At 38.3% G+C, this 20,460-nt stretch overlaps 1 protein-coding gene across 4 annotated transcripts in view; it reads left to right on the top strand.

The window, feature by feature from the left end:
- The window catches only part of Kcnip4 (potassium voltage-gated channel interacting protein 4), a 1,126,911-nt gene that overhangs the window by 1,014,845 nt on the left and 91,606 nt on the right, over positions 1–20,460 (top strand). For all 4 annotated transcript variants that reach the window (XM_021161807.3, XM_021161803.3, XM_021161805.3 and 1 more), the window contains one exon: positions 19,559–19,683. In XM_021161807.3, coding sequence (XP_021017466.1) covers positions 19,559–19,683 — 125 coding nt within the window. The remainder of the gene's footprint in view (positions 1–19,558; positions 19,684–20,460) is intronic.

The following is a 20,460-nucleotide window of genomic DNA, read 5'->3' as shown; positions in this document are numbered from 1 at the left end:
GTGGATCAGGGGAACATACAAAGATGTTATACCTAAATTCTGTACACTTAGTTATCTTTAGAACCAGTACCAAATTCTCAAAGTCACATGATTTTCCATAACATTAATCTTAATCCCAAAACATGACCATGCTTGTGTGTGAATGCATATTTATAAAATTAAGGAATATGATAGACCACATTACCTATGGTTTAGTATGAAAACTTTCTACCAGCATCACAAATATGAATAGAAATTGCTTTTCCTCCAACAAATGGCTATGTTTCCTAGATAAATGAGTCCTTTACTTTATCTCTAAAAAATATCAATCATTTTCCTGCTTATTCAAATGATGCTATAATAACTAAAAGGGTATGAACTGATAATAGTCAGGAGCTCATACAAAAGAGGAAGTTTTAAATACATGATTATATGTATGTTTATGTTTATACATGTTTTTGTTTAAATTGGGATCAAAATCACATCCACTTACTAATGTCTAAATATTTCCATTCAGTAAAAATAGTTAATTTACTAAATTAATGTTTTGGTCCATAATTTGTATTGACTTGAGAAGACATAAAGAATAGATGAGACAGGATCACCATTAGACTAGACTACTCATAACTGATAACCCACCACGAGCACATTGGCATGAATAATTATAAGGCACTATCTCCTAACTATATTAAGATTTTTGATATCAAATACAGCTTAAGGCTTCAGTAGGTGTTATTTTTCACTGGTGACATATTGATCATGGAAATTTTCATGTTGACAGAGACCTCAACAGAATTTTGCTCTTGGTGGCTTTTTTACAAAAGGAAGCTTAAACTACCAACCTGATGATGGTTAGAAACCTAACATCAATCCCCAGAAATTTAAAAAAAATGTTTGGCCTCTCACAAGTAACCAATCTCATGTTACATCTTTCATGGTAAATTTGCCTAGAATCTCCAAATTCGGCAGATCGTAGAGAAGGCTGATGGAGGATCTGAGGAACGATCCAGGAAGTTTTGTAAACTTTATTTTTAGCTAGTGGAGGTTAGGTGGATTTCATTTATGAGCCAAAGAATTAGGATTAAATTCACAGATATTAAACTTATTTCGAAATATCTAGCATATGCACTGAATCTAATGCTGTTCTAAGTTCTATACAGGCCAGCATTTCAATTTACTATAGCATACATAATCATGCAAGATGGACACTAATCTACGGAATTGGACACTGAGACATAGGAGATAAATTCCCTTGCTTGATTACACCATCAGAAAGAGACAGAGAAGGGTCTTAACTTGTGCTTTTACTCTGCCATCTTCACACTTTATCTTTTATCTTGTGTTCAATATTTTGACAAATACATGCAATGTCAACTTTGCAAAAGTAAGATCTTTTTCTCCACTTTCTTTCTTGAAACAAACTTATAAGCATATCTGGATATACTGTGATAGCCCTTTAAACAAAAGTTTTTTTTTCCCTTCTAAGATAATATGATAAAAAAAAAATCTCTTACCAGGTCTTCTTTCATCTAGGATAACAAGACCCACAGGAGATAACAGTTTGATAAAGTCTAATCATGGATGTTTTAGAGCTAATGAAATTTCATTTTTTTTCTTGGTATCTGAGCATCAATGAGATGCCATACAGGAGACAGCAGATGTTTATTTTAAATCAGGTGTAAAACCAATTGACGCTACTACTTACTTACTGATGATCTATGCTGCTAACTACAATTGTCCTCTGCCTTTGGTGTGGCCTTTTCCAGGCTTATCTTTTCTCCTGAAAATCATATTGTGTCATCATATATTTTTAGAATAACTAATGCCAAGGATGTTCATCTCCTTTTTCTAAAATGAAAGAAGGCAATGAGAGGGAGAAGAAGAAAGATGGGGAGAGAGAAGGAGACAAGAAGGAGAGGGAGGGAGGCACATAGAGAGTTTAAGTTTAACAGGCTTACCCAAAATTGCATAGGTATCCATAGGTATTCAATAGTCTAGTGGCCAATAAAAAAAATATAGAACATTTCTTGTCCTGGTCCATTGTATATCTACAAAGAATCTTGATTAAATCATGATATAAGCCAGCCAAAGGCAAACAACTATGGGAAAGTTAAGTTATTTCATTTCATGGTGGTAGAGTTATGGAGCACTATATTATAGATAATAGTACTAAATCAAAGGGAAGTGACAGACCCCACGCCCCAGTCTGAAGACTGCCATTACACTGAAATAAATGTGTCAAAATCAGCCAGGTACAATTATTATAAATAAGATTATGTAAGAGGCACTAAAAAGAATTAGCACTGAGAGTGTCATAATGTGTATTAGCTTATTTGGTTCAAACATGGATTTATGACTGATGTGCCACAGAAGTTTTATGATGTTTTAATCCCTATTTATTCCCTTATCTATAATATGGACATTTCAGTGATAAATAGTCTTCGCACATGCTCAGAGAGTTAACAGTGAAGGTTTTATGTCTTTTCTGTTAGTGGATAACTGTGCTGCGGTTCTACCACCACCACAAGAGTCATAAGCACGGTCATCAGTTAGATAAGGCTGAGAAACCTCGGGTGATTGAATGGAAGGTCATGTGTCTGCAGAGGCCTTTGGAGAAGAGTCATCACTTTGTCATAGGAGATAAAGCTGCTGCTTAAAAGAAGAAACTTAACATATCTGGTGGGGATGGGGCAAAAGGCAAGGGATAGGAAAGAAAAGAGAGCAGAAAAGTCAGCCAGATCCCTGCCCTAAATGTCTATGCAAGAAATGATCTCACTGTCTTCCCTCTATAGCATGACATAGCCATTACAGTTATTAACTTCAAGAATCTGAGATCAGCACAGTTATAGTCCTACTTTAAAGAGAAAATTGAAATGAAAATAGAAATTAAATTATTAACTAGAAATCTCATAATTATTCCATGTCGAAGAAGTTTAACTTGGTAATATCAGAGCTCAAGGAGTATTCCCTGGACTGGACTGGACTGCCTTCCAGAGAAGACAAAGGTCTAACCAACAGGTGAGAGTAGCAGAAGAGGGGGAGGTAAACTCAAGTGGCCTGTGAAGGTCTTCATCAGAAACACTGGGAAACAATCCCCGTTGCTGAGGGAAAAGCAGAAAAGAGATTTCACCAAAGGACCTTGGAGGAATTCACCAAGATAAGGAATACAGAAGGAAAAGGGAAATGAGTTGAAGAGAATAATAGCATTACATCAGACATCATAAGATGCCTGAAGAAAATATGGAATCCTTAAAAAAATGAAGCAAGCCTGAAACAGGCTTTATTGTTAATTAGTGTAGCTTTCTCTCTTTTGGGGGGTGTTAGGGTTTGCCTGTTTGATGAAATTTTGAAATTTTTTGTTTTCTACTTTTTATGACTATTACTCCAAGTCAAATTTGTCAGTCTAATAACATATAGAGTAATACAATGAAAAAGATCCTTATACAAATGCTGAGTCTGGTTCACCACCCATCTTAATTTTATTAATACTGGGATGCTGTTCACCTGCATAGCTAACAAGAGTTTTACAAACTCTTTTCCATTTGCATTGACCTAAGAAGTAAAATTCAGGCTAAATAAGAGTCCAGTCAATAAGGCTTGATTCTGCCAGCTTCCTTTAGACACTGAAATGGGAACTGAATACTTCAAACAGACTCAATTTTCCACTCCACCAGGTATATAAAATACAGACTATGGCTACATTATCTGCTTCGATTGCAGGGTTAAAGCTTAGCTGCTTACTTTCAAATTGCCTTCTTGCCAAGGGATTTAAAGTAGCAAGGCTGATGTGCAGCCTCCCTTCAAGAAACCCTGGTCCAACTTTGCCTGACAAGTTTCATTATAAAGATAGAAGATAAGGAGAGTTATGAAGATGAACTTTGTGAAGTGAACACAAATATTATTCAGTTGATAGATAATTTTTTTAATGGTGAGGTTTGGAAAGGTTAAATACTTTTTTTAGTGCAGACCTGTGAAAGAGATCCAGAGGGGGCAAAATAGAATTTTTGTGCTAACTGCATGATTTCCTAAAAATAATGAGGATATGGTTCTAGTCATTGTGTTGAGGAAGACAGTAGACTTTAATGTTGAAACAGAGTACAACAAATAACAAATTCCATTATTGCTCAAATGTTTACTAGATGCCAAATGCACATCTATTTAGTGTGTTCAGGCACACAATCCTCTAAAGGACTACTCTATGTCAATCTTATGTCATTAAACATATGAGGAGCAAAGCCATACTAAGTTTTGTAAAGGTTTACCTGGTCATATAATAAATTTCTAAGTTTTGCTTGAACTTAACAATCTTATATTTTCTAAAACAGAAAACTAGCTCAAACATTGAAGGAATACAACTGATTCTCAACATATTTAATATTTCATTCTAAACATAGCTACAATTGACAAGCATAACATTACAATGTTAATGCTGTAACTGAGTCAACTCCAAGATATCACCTATTACAGCACAAAGATATTACCCCTATTAACGATCAAACCATCTTCCTCAGGATCAATTTCCTAGAGGATTTTCTTATCTTTCAAGGCAATAAATTTCATCAGTTTCTGTCTACTCTTAATGATAAATACTGAACCAGCTACTACATTTTTTAAAAAATAAATTTTCTCCAAGCTTTTCCCTTATAAGTCTTATAAATGTACATCTTAAATTGATACTCTGAAAAGTCATTTTTTTTCTTTTATATTCTTGAACAATATTGGTAGGAGAAAGTCTTTTCCTAGAAATTAAAGACCAGTATTTTCTGGTTATTTCCTATAATATACCTTTGTCCTTCTGCAACATAGTTTCTCTTGGTTTTCAGACAATTTGATGCCAATTCTAGACTTAAAAATTTTAGGGTCTGGAGGCTGATTATGGGATGGATCCCCAGGTATGGCAGTCTCTAGATGGTCCATCTGAAAGGACCCTGATATAGCTGTCTCTTGTGAGGCTATGCCGGGGCCTGGCAAACACAGAAGTGAAGGCTCACAGTCAGCTATTGGATGGATCACAGGGCCCCCAATGGAGGAGTTAGAAAAAGTACCCAAGGAGATAAAGGGATCTGCAACCCTATAGGTGGAACAACAATATGAACTAACCAGTACCCCCTTGAGCTCATGTCTCTAGCTGCATATGTATCAGAAGATGGCCTAGTCAGCCATCAGTGGAAGGAGAAGCCCATTGGTCTTGCAAACTTTATAGGCCTCAGTACAGGGGAATGCCAGGGCCAAGAAGCGGGAGTGGGTAAGTAGGGGAATGGGGGCGGGGTGTATGGGGAACTTTTGGGATAGCATTGGACATGTAAATGAAGAAAATATCTAACAAAAACAATAATAATAATTAAAAAAGAATTTTAGGGTCAGAATTTTAGGGGTTAAGTCTTAAATTGGTATCTTCCATTTCTATGTCATTCACAAATTAGATCATTCCTTCAAAAATGTTATGTATAGGAACAAGGCAATAATATTTAGAATACTTACAATAATTAGATGCAACAATGAAAATTAAATAATTTTGTTTACTGTAAAAAGCCACCTTGTTGTTTTCTAGCCATGTCTTTGTCCTTTTGTTTATGAGGCTACATGAAATCAGGAGGTTATTGAAAACCAATGATATTTGAAGACATTCTTATTGCTAATTGATATTGTGACTACCACTTGGTGGAATAATATAGCAAGGGTCAAGTAAGCCAAGTTTTAAAGCCTATTTCTGTCACTGGTAGCTTTCAGTGTATAATATTTGAAGGTAAGGCTCTGTATTTCAGTTGGAAATCATAGCATAAGGCTTGATTCCAGGCTACTCTCACTTCCAGTATAATTCTATCTTCTGCTTAGAGCCCATCGCTTTGTGATTCTTCAAAGGTGTATATTTCTACATAAGTGTGGCATCACTTCCCTCCCTTCCCTTCCCTCTCTGGATAAAAGAGTAGCACAATAGTTCATCCCATTTAAGAGGCCAAAACTACTCTGTTCACAATCTTGCTTCAGAACATCCACCTGTGGGCTTGGCTTACATAGCCATTCAATTAGATGATTGCCAGGATGGACAACCCTCAATTGCTTCTATATTCTATAAAACCTTGTCCTGATGAGAGTTTGGGGCTTCTTCACCAAATGGCCTTGCTGTGTCAGGGTCAGCAGTGAATAAGCTCAACCTGGAGCTTGTAAATAAAGACCCTAATGTGATTCCTGCCTGGGCTCTTGGAGCTCTTGAAGGAAGCACAACACGTGAACCCAGGAACCTTGACCACTGTCAAATTGATTAGTTTCCTTCTCTGTGTCAGTGTCTTCATCCATAAATCTGGAATTCGGCATTAATAGAATTATATTAAAGTGTGTAAGTTGATCAAGTAAATTGCTTAGGCACAGCAAATTATCTAATTATTAGATTTTTAGGGCAACCAGAGGAAAGTTGGTCACAATTCAAGATAAACTCTTTTCTCAAAGCATTTTTTACCTTTTCAAGAATGTAATACATGCATATGATGTGTTTTGATAAAACTTACCTCCTGCTGGGCAGTGGTGGCATAAGATCCCAGAACTTGGGAGGCAGAGGCAGGTGGATTTCTGAGTTCGAGGCCAGCCTGGTCTACAGAGTGAGTTCCAGGACAGCCAGGGGCTACACAGAGAAACCCTGTCTCAAAAACAAACAAACAAACAAACAAACAAACAAACAAACAAGCAAAAAAACTTACCTCCTATTCTTTCTTCTAAACAAAAAACGAAACAAAACAAAAACAACCTGCCAATTCTTCTCTACCTCTTCTCCTCCTGACTTCATGTTCTATCTCTCTCTTTCTCCCTTCTCCCTCTCTTTCTCATTCCACGCTCTCAATACCCACTGAATGCACTTAGTATTGCAAGCATCTACATGGGTATGGGACCATCTAAGAGATCATGGGCAATCTTTCAGACCCTCATTCCTGAAAAAGAAATCTTGACATTACCTCTCTGAGCAGCTGTCAGTTATCAGTAGTGCCTTAGATAGGAGCTTCTAATTTTCTGTCCCCTCTTCTGTGTTTGACTCCTGAAGAATCAACCATAATAGAGATGCCCCACTTGGAGCTGAGCACTCCGTAGCTCTGTGATGGCATTTTTTTTATTAGGCATTTTCTTCATTTACATTTCAAATGCTATCCCAAAAGTCCCCCCAGTCCCTCCTCACCCCATTCCCCTACCCACCCACTCCTACTTCTTGGCCCTGGCGTTCCCCCATACTGAGGCATATAAAGTTTGCAAGACCAAGGGGCCTCTCTTCCCAATGATGGCCGACTAGGCCATCTTCTGATACATATGCAGCTAGAGACACGAGCTCTGGGGGAACTGGTTGGTTCATATTGTTGTTCCTCCTATAAGGTTGCAGATCCATTTAGCTCCTTGGGTACTCTCTTTAGCTCCTCCACTGGGGGCCCTGTGATCCATCCAATAGCTGACTGTGAGCCTCCACTTCTGTGTTTGCCAGGCCCTGGCATAGCCTCACAAGAGACAGCTATATCAGGGTCCTTATGGCATTTTTAACCAAGTAAGCTGATATAGGCCAAACTTCTTCTTTCTTTGTTTCATTACTTTTTGAAAAAAAGTATCCAGTATAATCACTCTCTGGGTTTGCCTTTCCTGATTAGATTTTTTTTTTCTGATCTGTTTTTATGGGTAAGTTCAATCACACTCTCCATTTCCATCCTTCTCTCCCTTATCAGCTCTAGTATAGGTTATGTCTGTATATATAGTATTTGGCAATATTCTTTTCATTTTCTTCATCTGAACAAAGTCCCTTGTGACTAGATCACCAAATAAATAATAGCTACTGTCTTAATAGCCCATCTGATCTACTATGGTAATGACAAGCATAATGCTCATAAAAAAAACAATCTAATTTTGTGTCTTTTAAAAGATAGTCTGATCTTGTTAGAAAGTTATTTATGTTTACAAAGAAAACAGAGACGATCCATTCATACATGCTGTGAGGAATCGCTCTGGCAGCTCACCTCAGGGTTATTATGTTTTGTAGTGATTGAATTCAATCATGAAATTGCAAAGCAATTCAAGTTCTCCTAAAATGGAAATTGCTATGTCATTGCCAACAAATACCTCTAACAGAAAATGCTCAAAATAATTGGCCATTTTCAAGGTCCTTTTCATTTTCCATGTAATATATGAATATAAAGTAGGATACTATTCTAATTAAAGACTTTTTATTTTGGTTTTAAAACACGCAATGCCAGATGTAAAGAAATCTTTTCATACTAAGACTTATCAGAGCTCCTGATGCCCAGGGTGGTTTGTGCTTGCCTTGGAATCTCTTACCATCTCTGATGGTTTGATAGTGTTCTCTGCATGGGTTATGTGTACATTGTCAGCTTAAATTTAATTATTCACATACGCTTCATGTGCACTTCAAAATAGTTCCTGGTGGGTGGATGAATGAAAGGTTGTAAAGGCAAGAAGAGTCAAGAGGGTCATCACCTTTGTGACATTAAAAAAAAAATTAACATTGTCAAACACTTTAAAGAGATGCTTACAAGGCCTGGCCCAGGTTTGAACTCTGCCTATGGATATCAAATGCTAGAATAAAAAGAAGAAATAAGTAATTCATGGCAGGTACTCTTCCATCCCTATCGACTGTACAGTGTACAGACTTAAGTTAATTTCATTATTCCTGGTACTATTTATTAACAGTTTCAGGTCAATATTTGTGAGCAAGACACAAAGAACTAAGGGATGGAAAATCAGATATATGGGTGTACACCATGGGTCTGTATATAAGTCTTTGAGATAAAAAAAAATGAAAGGAGAAAAGGAGTTAACCTTGTTGGCAGAACAACAACAACAACAACAACAACAACAACAACAACAACAACAAAAACCTCTGTATATTATTTTCCAGACATTTTTCCCTCAGGCTAGTGTTGTCAGACTGGGACACAAATCAAAAAAGAGTGTAACTCCCTCATTCTAGGGGCTCAGGAGATAGTGTCCAATAATGTCCAATGAGGAACCTTCCGTATAGTGTAGAATTGAGATAAGGCCTTGGTGAAACTTTTTGGCACCCCAGCAATGCTTACCACTTGTCCAAGCTTCTTCCTATTAAATAATAGACAACATATCAGAAAATATTTAAGATTGTCATGACATTATTTACCTACTTACTAGTTTATCAGATTAATTTAGTAAAAGGTACACATTAGGAATAAAAGCTCAGAGGATGTTGCTGTAAATAAAAAAAGGAAAAGAAAAAGAAAAGAAAAAGGAGGTTCAGGATTTGACTACACGAATGGATTCCTACTCAGATATAATCTTAAGGTTGAACTACTAGTAGTACATGTTTATGTACTCTCTCTCTCTCTCTCTCTCTCTCTCTCTCTCTCTCTCTCTCTCTCTCCCTCTCCCTCTGGCTCTCTCTGACTGACCGATCATTCTCATGTACCAAAGTTTGTGCTGTAGGAGTGGCAGGCCAATGGTTTAGTAATTTCTAAGTAAACAAGGGAACTAGAAGCCAGCCAGAGGGATCTGTTAATATGAGTGTTTATCTTTAAATCAGACAGCCTAAATGCATTTCTCCAAACCCACATATAGAAATGGGAGAATTGACTCAGAAATTGTCATTTGACCTCTACATATGTACTCTGATATATGTGCTTCCCATTACCACTAGGACATATGATCATACAATAAATAAATTTAAAGTAAAATTGTTAAAAAAAAAAAAAAAAGAGGCTATGGCTTCCTAGGGAAGAGCCCTCTTCTATGTGAGTGGAGCCTGCATCCAAAAACCATGTCAGCAACATCCTTCTCCAATGGATGATTTGGTTGTTGCTTTAGAATCATTGTGCATAATCTTGTGTCTGTAAAGTCATGATACTGGGGCTAGGGAGATGGTTCAGCATCTCCAGAGCTCTTCCAGAGGTGCACAGTTCAATGGCTAGCACCCACATGGCAGTTCATAATTGTCTGTAAGTCAAATTCTAGAAGATCCAACTCTGTCACACAGACATACAGGCAGGCCAAACGCCAAATGCACATAAAAATTTAAAAATGAATAAAAAATATCTTTATAAAGGTCAGAGGACACACTTCTTTGTATAAAACAATCCTTTGCAGTTATATCCACGAGGACAGAGACTTCTGGTAGGGTCAAATTTGCATAATGATCAGCTATAATGGGCTTCTACAGTGTTTTAAGAAAAGTTGTTGGAACGATGCCTATTTTAAAACTTATATTGTTGTCCCTCAGTGATTTAAATTCCAGTTTCTAACCCAATTGTGCCATGGCCTGTGGGACCTGTTGACTGAAATTCAGGACAGCTTTGGCCCTCAGAGGCATAAATCTAAGGAGTAAAGAATAAAAAGAGACAGAAGAATAGACAGCCAGAGAGCTCAAGTGTGTCTGGGTTTGGGAATCTGTTTTCTGATCACAATTAAGTCTGTTAGAAAACCCATGAATTAAAATATTATTTGAATTTTCAGATACAAACACAGCACTTGGATCAGCTCCTTTGCAAGATGCCTGAGTTTTTCTAGTTTGCAAGGGCATGGCATGCACATGAGCTCAGAGCCCCTTTTGGGTCCACTGTTTTTGTCCCAAACAAAGCAGCACCTCCATCCACATCCACCTGTGTCTTATCCCCATCTGCACCTGTCCCTTTTGTATTTCTCCTTGGCAGGGCATCCTTTGCTAGCTAGAAACTTCCATATTGTACTTTGGCCCATTTTGCCTGGAACTTCTTATCCCCTAAGATTTTGGAGTTCACTGTTGTTATCTCTCTAAACAGTTGATGACTTCAAATTGACTAAACTCAGACCATTGGTGACAAAAAAAGACAAGGACTGATTTCTGTGTGCCATGTGGCTTTGAATAAGTTATTTCAACCCTAAATGTCCTAAATGTCTCCTTCTATAATGAAGGCCATAGTGGATATTTCACTGAATTTATATTAGTATTGAAATGAGCCAGGCTTGATAGTTCTGTAAACAGTGATGGCTTCGTTATCTAAAAACAAACAAACAAAAAACAACAACATAACAAACAACACCCCCCTCCCCCAGTGTTTCATTTAAAATACTTGGATAATCAGGTATCAGGCAGATGGAGATACTGGTCTGTTTCATTTCTAACTAGCAACTTGACTGTGAGCTACTTAGGTAAAGCCCAGCAGCACAGCCTTATCCCTCAGTTTTCTTATCTGAAAAAAAAAAAAATGAAGTTGATAATTCTACCCTTGAAGAATGTTGTGAAAAGCAAATGATGAAATTAGCCAGCAAACTTCCTAGGGCCCACTGGGAATCCTCAGTAACAAGACATACTTTAATTAATTTTGTGTCTCACCTGAATTTCATTGGAGGAGATTGTACTGCAGAGCAAATGTATTCAACAACAGAATTTTACTTTCTCATGTGTAGGAAGGCTACAGATCTAAACTCAGAGAAGCAGTGAGTCGCTGTGCTTTCCTGTCATCTACATGAGGAATTTCCTTTGTGAGCAGGTCTAGGATGTCTATCACTGTCCTCATAAACATGCAAGGCCTGTTGGGTGTTGGATTAAGGCCCTACAATGATGACATTTTATATTCCCGATTATGATCAAGGCCCTGCCTCTAAATGCAGTCATGCAGAGGATATATCAGTCCATGTTCCTTTACTCACTTGGGCTGGGGAGTTTTTGATGAAATCATATGGTTTTCTTAAATAGTTTCAGAGATGGACAGTTTAAATAATAGAATGCCAGCTCTGATGAGGACCCCTCTACTGTATTATATCATGGCTAGGGCATCATGGAAGAAGCACATGAAAGAGCAGGGTGTGTACTGAGAGTAGATCCAAATCGGGAGAAGGGAGGGGCCAGGAGAATCTTCCATGAGCCCTGCCTTTTAAAAGTCCCATCATCTTTTCACAGCAGGGCTAAGAGAAGCATGTTTCAGCACATGAAAACTCTGAGGGTAGCCTCATCTAAGTCACAGCAAGACACTGGGCCTTCAGCATGTGAATCTGGGTGACACAGTTCATTCCATACAAGCAAGGATCAGAAGTCAGATCACAATAGATGGAAGGAAGAACAGGCGCCAGAAAATGAATATCGTTAACTTCTCAGACATTGGCAATACACAGATGACAAGAGGTGGCTGTTATTATTTTTGTCACTGTTTTGTCACTGTTATTTCTCTCAGAATAAAAAGAGGAACTGTGGAAAAGGAGTCACCTCAAGACATCGAGGTTTGGTTATAAATGAGGTCCCTGTCTTTTTTTCAGTGTGAAATCTGGCCATGAACTCTTTTCACTCTTGTGAGGCTCAGTCTCCACATGTGTGACAGATGGTCGGGGATACTTTATTTCGGGGATTGTTGTAAAGAGATCTCATCTATCTCCTGGCGCACAGCAGGAATTTCATCAGCTTTAGGTACAGGGTTAGACTCTTCCAGAATGCATGTTCCCAGATGGCATCCGAGTCAAAGGTTCCCCAGCAGGATGCTGCTGTGCTCCTCCTATGAGAGTCATCACTCAGGAACCAGAATTGATTGCATCCAGTGCTGCTGCTTCTTAAACCTAGCATACACTGGCAATTGCTGGTGATTTTAAGAATCTTTTATGGAGCCTGTCAGGTCCCTAAAAATAGAAACAGCCCTGTGGCAGGTCAACATCACAAAGAAGTGCTAGTCAGTGGGAGAAAACAAGGGAGCCCACAGGCAGACATGCTGAGAGTGGTTCCTTTTGAATCGCACATGAGATAATCACCCTGTTATACTACTTAATTCAGTCACACTGACCTCCAGCCTTAGGCCTTTTGTCTCAGCTGCAGCATCTGCAAGTCTGTGTCAGCAGGAGAAGGAAACTGTCCCTAGTGGGTAGTGTAGGCAGACTTGCTGCATCATACATAGGTTGTAGGTTAATGCGTTGGCTTGTTTCTCACCACGGTAAAGGTCACTGGATCACTGCAAGGCCAGTCTGTGATTGAAAAGAGTGTTTGGAAAAGCCGGTTAAACTCTCCTCTACTTTTGCTTATTCCACATTTCTCAGAACAATGAAAAGCGCATGGTGGTTTAGAGAAAACATTTTAAGTCCACTGACATCCTGTAGATCAGTTTGAAAAGTTCTTCTCTAGGGAAAAATTTTAAGTTCACAGGACTCAGAACAATGGGAACCCTAGCATCATTAGCACCAGGTCATTCATTATTTATCCAGTCACCAAAGCACTGTGACTCCAGGGTAAATATTAGACTCAGAGGATATTCAAATATGTGAGGCTGATCATGATTTTAAGGAGCCCACAAGGGAGACATCAAACATAAAAATGTTATTATGTCATGCTCAGTCATTTTCAACCTTCCTAATGCTGTGACCCTTTAATCATGTTGTGGTGGCCCCCAATCATAAAAGTATTTTGTTACTATTTCATAACTGTCATTTTTCTTCTATTGCTATGAATCATGATGTAAATATCTGATACTCATACCTGATATCCAATCCCCAAAGAGCTCATGGCCCATGCGTTGAGAACTGCTCAATATATATAGTATACCTGCCAGATAGCAGCACCTCATATTGGGCAGTCTGGATCAGCTTCATAGAGGATGCAGGAATGTTTGGATTGGATCTTTGAAAACCTATACATTTTAACAGAAGTACAAAAGGAAGAGGATTGTAAGTTGAAGAAATTCTACTTATATGATGCAAAAGAGGCATACAGATGAGCTTCCGAAGTTGAAGTCTTTCTACTTGACATCATGCCTTCATGTTATGTCTGAAGAATGGCATTCATTAGTATCAGTTATATAAGAACTCAACACAAATCAGGCCACTAATACACAGCTACCTTGTGAGATAACTTTTCCAGCATCCTTTATGCACTCTGTTTCCATCTATTGAAGTTTCTCTTTAAATTCCAGGCTATGGTCAGTGTGTCAATAAGTGCCTAGCATCTTTTTCTGGGCTACTTCCATTGCTTCTTGTTACACAATGTTAACGTGCTACTTACTTTTATAAGAGTTTTATCCTTCTCTTTATTTTTAAAAATGTTATACATTTATATGATAAAATGTGATACTCCTTCATTTTTTTCTCTCAAACATCCTCAAACTCACCACTAACAGGATTCCACCCAACTTCATATTGCTTTTCTTTTATAAACTACAAAGCCCAGCTAGAGCTACCCATATGTGCATAAATGTGATTCTATTTACTGAAGCATGAGAAACCTACCTGTGGACACATCCTCAAGAAGTAATGATTCTCCATTCCATAAACAAATACCCAGTGCCAATAGATCCTTAGTAAGGGGTTGGGCCTGGATATGCTCTACATCATCTGTGCTACAGTTTTGCCTGGCTTTATCTGTATTGGTCTTGTAAAGGCAACCACAGTTACTAAGAGTTCAGGACTACATTAGCTATGTTATGTCTAGAAGACACTTGCCATTGCACTTCTCTGCTTTCTCTGGTTCTCACATTCTTTCTGTCCTATTCTTCAGTAATGTTCACAGAACTTCATGGTACCACTACCATGAATAAGGTGATAAAAGATTTCTTTTAATTTATATAGTTTTACTTTCGTAATTTGACTATATGTATGTCTGTTTGAGGGTGTCAGATCCCCTGGAACAGGAGTTAAAGTCAGTTGAGAGCTTCCATGTGGGTGCTGGGAATTGAACCCAGGTCCTTTGGGAGAGCAGCCATTGCTTTTGCCCACTGAAACATCTCTCCAGTCCTGATAAAGATGTAGTTTATATAGACTCAAATACTTAGCCTCTTATTCTCAACACTTTAGCCAGAGTTTCTCCATCGCCTACCATCCTTTGCCAAAAGAAGCTTCTCTAACCAAAGTTGAGAGAATCCCAAGTCTCTGGGGATGAGCATAAATGTTTTCAAGGCAATTTGATTACAAGGTAATTTATAAAAATACCAATAACAAGTTTTACCCTAGAGTCTATGATCTCCAAAGATTTGTGATTTCAACCAAAATTGCAATACTAGCCTTGAAACTTTGCCCTCCGGAGTCTGTCTCAAATCTAATAAGAAAGAAACTTCTTTCCCTTTAACAGTCATGCAAGTATTGATGTTTTGTCTGGTAGGTCAGTATTGCAGCATTCCAGGTCCAGTGTTAGGTAAGATCATTTTTGTCTTTTCTTCCTCAGCTCCCTAAGTAACACCCCCATGCTACCAGGAAAGCTCGCCATCAGAAAGGACACTTTTGATCAATTTGAGATTGGTTTCTCATCCTTTAGCCTGGAGCTTACCAATGGTGGCTAATAAAAAAAAAATAAAAAAAAAAAACAATGGCACTAGCCTGTGTTGTTTTAGAGACCCCCTCGAGCCTCCTTGTCAATGATTCACATGGAGGCATCCCATGCCTTGCCCTAGGAGTTTCATTTAGTAACCCATGTCTTCCGGGAGAGACATTGTCCACAAATATGAGATAAATCTGTTTTTTTTTTCCAAGTTTCATTTTGAAATTACCTTACTAAGGTTTTCATAAGCCTTTTTCAGAGACCTTGAGTGTTGCTTAACCCATCCCTACCTCTCTTTTTCCCCATTTCTTTTCCCCACCCCTCTGAATTCTTTAGATCTCAGTATTCCATAATCATCGTTCATTTTATGTGTGTTCCATTATCTCTTCTGTGATTTTTCTACTAGTAGTACACTAGTGACTAGTAGGCTTTTTCTATCATTTTGCATTGGGCTAGCCTGTCCTTTATCCCCTGATTTCCCCCATAACCCCACACTCTTCCCTGTTTAAAGCCTTCTGTCCCCAGTACCTCACATCACTACTTTTATCATACTTATAACCTACTCTCTCCTCTCAACTAACAAGCCCATATCAAAGGCCTGGTTCTAGCTCCCTGGCTTCCATTTGTGATCAAAATTAAATACACAAAAGAAACTATTTAAAGCTGGAATCTACATATTAGAGAGAATAAAGGGAATTTGTCTTCCTTTCTGGATTGCCTAACAGTATCCATTTTTTCCAGTTCCATCCATTCAATTACAATTACAAATTGTCGTTTTTATTAGGGCTGAGAAATATTCCATTGCTTATATGTACCACATTTTCATGTCCATTTATCTGTTTATGGACATCTAGGTTGATTCTGTTTTTAAACTTTGTAAATAGAGTCTAAATGAACATTGATATGCAAGTGTCTCTGTAGGAGGCTATAAACTCCGTTGGATATATGTCTAGGGCATCATATACCTGAATCTTAGAGTAATTCATTTTATTATCATTATTAAACTTTTTTAGAGTTATTCATTTTATACGTTCTTGAGTGTCATGTCTACATGTATGTATATGCACAAAATGCATGTCTTGTGCCCACAGAAGTCATAAGAGGCCATCTGATCCCCAAGAACTGGAGTTACAGATGGCTGTGAATCTCTAAGTAGGTGCTAGGCAAATAACTCTGATTCTCTGCAAGAGCAACAAGTGCTTTATTACTGAGACGTTATCTCTCCTTTCCATATTTCCTTATGTGATAGATTTTCTATTTATTTAAAAAGAGTACCCAGATTAATTTTCAAAATGTATGCACTAGTTAACATCCTCACTTACAGTGTACAGGTGTTCCAGCTTCTTGGCCTAGAAAGATGGTTCACACAGTAAGAACAATTGTTGCTCTTGTACAGGATCCAGTTTTCATTCCCAGGACCTACATGGTGTCTTACAGCTGTCCCTAACTCCTGTTTCAGGGGATACTCTGCAGACACCAGAGGCACCAGAAATGTACATGGTGTACCATAAATAAATCTCTAAAAGAAAAAGAGAGTCCCTGTTTTGCCATATCCATACCAGAATCTGCTGTCTTTTGTATTACTGAGATGATCATGTTGGGCTGAAATAGAGTCTTACAGCAGGTTCAATTTTCATTTCACTGATGTCTAAGTATGCTAAGCACTATTTTAATTGTTTTCTAGTTATCTGAGTTCTTCTAAGCCTTTTCTATTCCATGCCATTGCCTATATTTTAGAGCAATATATGTTCTTAATGTTTATGTGGTGTTATTTATTTATTTGTATAGTCCTGACACTTATCCTCTGTCAGATTAATGGTTAGTGGGCTTTTTCCTCACATCCTGTGGGCTGTCTGTTGACTCACTTCTCAGTTTCCTTTGGCATACAGGTTTTTAGTTACATGGTATGCCATTGTTGATTTGTGGTCTTATTTCATGCACTACCAGAGACTCATTCAAAATGTACTTCACTATGCCTACAAGTTGAAATTTGAAAAATGAATAAAAAGATAGTATTCCCACTAGCATCTGAAACAAGGCAAAGGTGTCTACTTTCTCCACTCATATTCAACATAGTGTTTGGATTTTAGCTAGAGCATTAAGACAGAGATGAAAATAAAAATAAATGATACAAATAGGAAAAGAAGAAATCAAGGTATCATTATTTGCAGATGATATGTTCTTTAATATAAAAGACTCCAGTAAAAAAAAATCCCCTTTATGGATAATAACTAATTCCAGCAAGTGGCAGAATAAAAAACTAAGATGTAAAAATCAGCCATCTTCCTATAAACCAATGACAAAGAGATTGAATAATACATCAGGCAAATAATCTTGTTCATGTTAGTCACAAAAAGTAAATTACCTGGAAATAATGATTTTATTTTATTGTTTCATCTTATATTTTCTTTGTTTTTTATTTTTATTAATCATTTCATTCATTTACATTTCAAATTATATCCCCCTTCCTGGTAGCCCCTCCACAAATCCCTCATCCCATTACTCCCTCTCTCTCCTGCCCTTTGTTTCTATGAGGGTGCTCCTCCACACACTAACCCACTGCCCCCTCACCATTCTGGCATCCCCTATACTGGGGCACCAAGCCTTCACAGGACCAAGGGCCTCCCCTCCCATTGATATCAGATAGAGCCATCCTCTGCTACATATGTATCTGGAGCCATGGATCCCTCCATGTGTACTCTTTGGTTGGTAGTTTAGACTCTGGGAGCTCTGGGTGACTCTGTTAGTTAACATTGTTTTTCCTATGGGCTTGCAATCCCCTTCAGCTCCTTCAGTCCTTCCCCTAGCTCTTCCATTGAGGTCCCCGGGCTCAGTCTGATGGTTGGCTGTGAGCATCTGCATCTGTTTTAGTTAGGTGCTGGCAGAACGTCTCAGGGGACATGCATACCAGGCTCCTGTCAGCAAGCTATAACACCCTGAACATGCCTTATCTTGTCTGATTTTTTTTTTTTTGCATCAGGTGTCATTTATTTTGACAAGCACACATTAGTTCCTTTACCATTATTGGCTTCCTGCAAAGTCTTGAGAGCAAGAGTTAGGAGATGGTTGGATTGAGTTTCTCCTGACCCTCTCTACTCACCATTAAGAGCCCTACCCCTAGTCTCCTTGGTAGACAATTGGAGATAGAGTGCAACCGATAGTACATTCCCATAGCAACAGCTGCATATCTGTACATTTCTAATTGACCTGTGGGGATTGAGTTGCAGGACCCATAGGCATGAGATATAAGGAACTGTGTAGCCCCTGTTCTCTTTAGCTCTACTACTCTCTTATATCTGCCATCTCCCACTGAATGGTTGTGAGGAGTGGATGAGCTTTAACAAAGAATATTCACTAATCAATCTACCTCATTCTTTTCTATAAAGATACTGGACTAAGGAGTGCTATCCTTTGAGGCACAATTCCTTCAGACTTGTGTTTATATAGGCATAGGCTAAATATACCCACAGTATTAGATGTTGCTTGAGGACAGAACATTTCCCCTTGACAAATCTTTGAGCTATATTGTATTATACAAAGCCAAACAGGCATTGCAAGTTCTGAAAACTGATATATTAAAAATGAAAATATATTACATTATTGTATTCTAAAATTACATTAAAGTTTATATAATTCCCAGTCATATTGGTACAAAACTTTTTTTTTACACAAAGCATCTTTGATAAATTACAGTGTGTATATAGTCACAGAGTAAGATATACTAGTATAATAGCACTCATGTAAACTGGATTCATTGCACGACATGCAACAGACTATCTAGTTACAAGTACCTCAAGGCCCCAGTACTTCTGGCAAACTGCAGAAGGCTGGCGTTTGGCTAGTCCAACTGACTTCTGTTGCTTTGTTTTCCTCAGTCTCTGGTTTGAACATATCATCTGTAGAGCCTGTAAAAACAAAGAAACAAATGAACAATCAAATATATAAAAACCCCTCTCATTTGAATGGAATCCTTAGAAAGAACAGCAGAGTCCCAAGGGGTATGTGCATAGAATATGGAATGGTGGGGATTTTTATACGATTCTATATTTAAAACTACTGCTTAATATACAAACAGAAAGTTCAGTTGATGATTTTTATACATTTCAAGCTCTTCTGCATAAATGCTAGAATTATAAAAATTATATTGATCAATGGCTATTTAAGGAAAATCATGCAGCGATGTCTAAGTTTAATATTGTAAAATCTGAGGCATGGAGGCAGCTTCTGTCAGTGTGAGGATTCTTCCTGGAGGGACAAGCTACTGAAATCTCCAAAGTGTTTTTGCACCTGTTTTTCTGTGTTGCTCATTCTGGGTCTCAGGGAGCAACAATTATGCTCAAGTCTCTCTCTGGTTTTCCTCTGCAGACAGCGTGGAAGATGAGCTGGAGATGGCCACTGTCAGGCATCGGCCTGAAGCCCTGGAGCTGCTGGAGGCCCAGAGCAAATTCACCAAGAAAGAGCTTCAGATTCTTTACAGAGGATTTAAGAATGTAAGGACGTCCTTTTTAACTTCACCTTTACCCAGTTTACAGGGGAAGACTAACAGCGTGTACGGGACAGGGCAGGATCACACTGTCCTGTGAGAGTCCAAAGCCTGTACATCCCATTTCTCATCCCTCTTAGTTCTGAATACAGTCAGTACCCACTGGGACTTGGACTGACTTTGACAAACCAGTGATGGGAGAGTGTAATTGACTGTCAGACAAGGATGGGTCCTGAAAGGGTTTTCTTAATTAAATTCTTTTATTGAGATTTATTTTCTTCCTTGGGTGTAAGCATTCCAATAAGAGCTTCATTTCTTTTAAACTATAAACTAGTGTATGCTTATAAAATGTTATTTGACACCACAGGCATCCAAACACACCAAGGAGGCCTGTAAATGGCAGAGGCAGAGTTCAGCACCAAGCAGTCTAGCTTCAGAGTCTAGGAGAAAACGGCTAGAAAAGCAGTCAAAAAGAAGTGTCAAAGAGCCACCTAGAATCCAAACAAGGCCCATGGCCTTTCCCTGGTCAAAGGAAAAAACATCAAGAAAGCACATCAAATGAAAGAGTAACTACAGGGCCAGAATGAACTTGGGGAAATAAGTGTGAGAAATGGACCTGGATTTCCATTATGTCGTGTCTTTCCTCCCCCTCTCTTTTTCTTTGTGTTTTTGGGGGTCAGTGCTGTGGGCATATGTGCATGTGTGGGTATGCATTTTGTGCATCTGTGTGCCACATGTGCACCAGGGGTCAAGCTTCTATTTCTTAATTTAGGTGCCACCCACC

Source organism: Mus caroli, unplaced genomic scaffold, assembly GCF_978045245.1.
Source record: "Mus caroli unplaced genomic scaffold, Mus_caroli_1 scaffold_4, whole genome shotgun sequence".
Classification (NCBI taxonomy): Eukaryota; Metazoa; Chordata; class Mammalia; order Rodentia; family Muridae; genus Mus; species Mus caroli.
The sequence above is the reverse complement of the archived record's forward strand: the minus strand, read 5'-3'. Positions and strand labels throughout refer to the sequence as shown.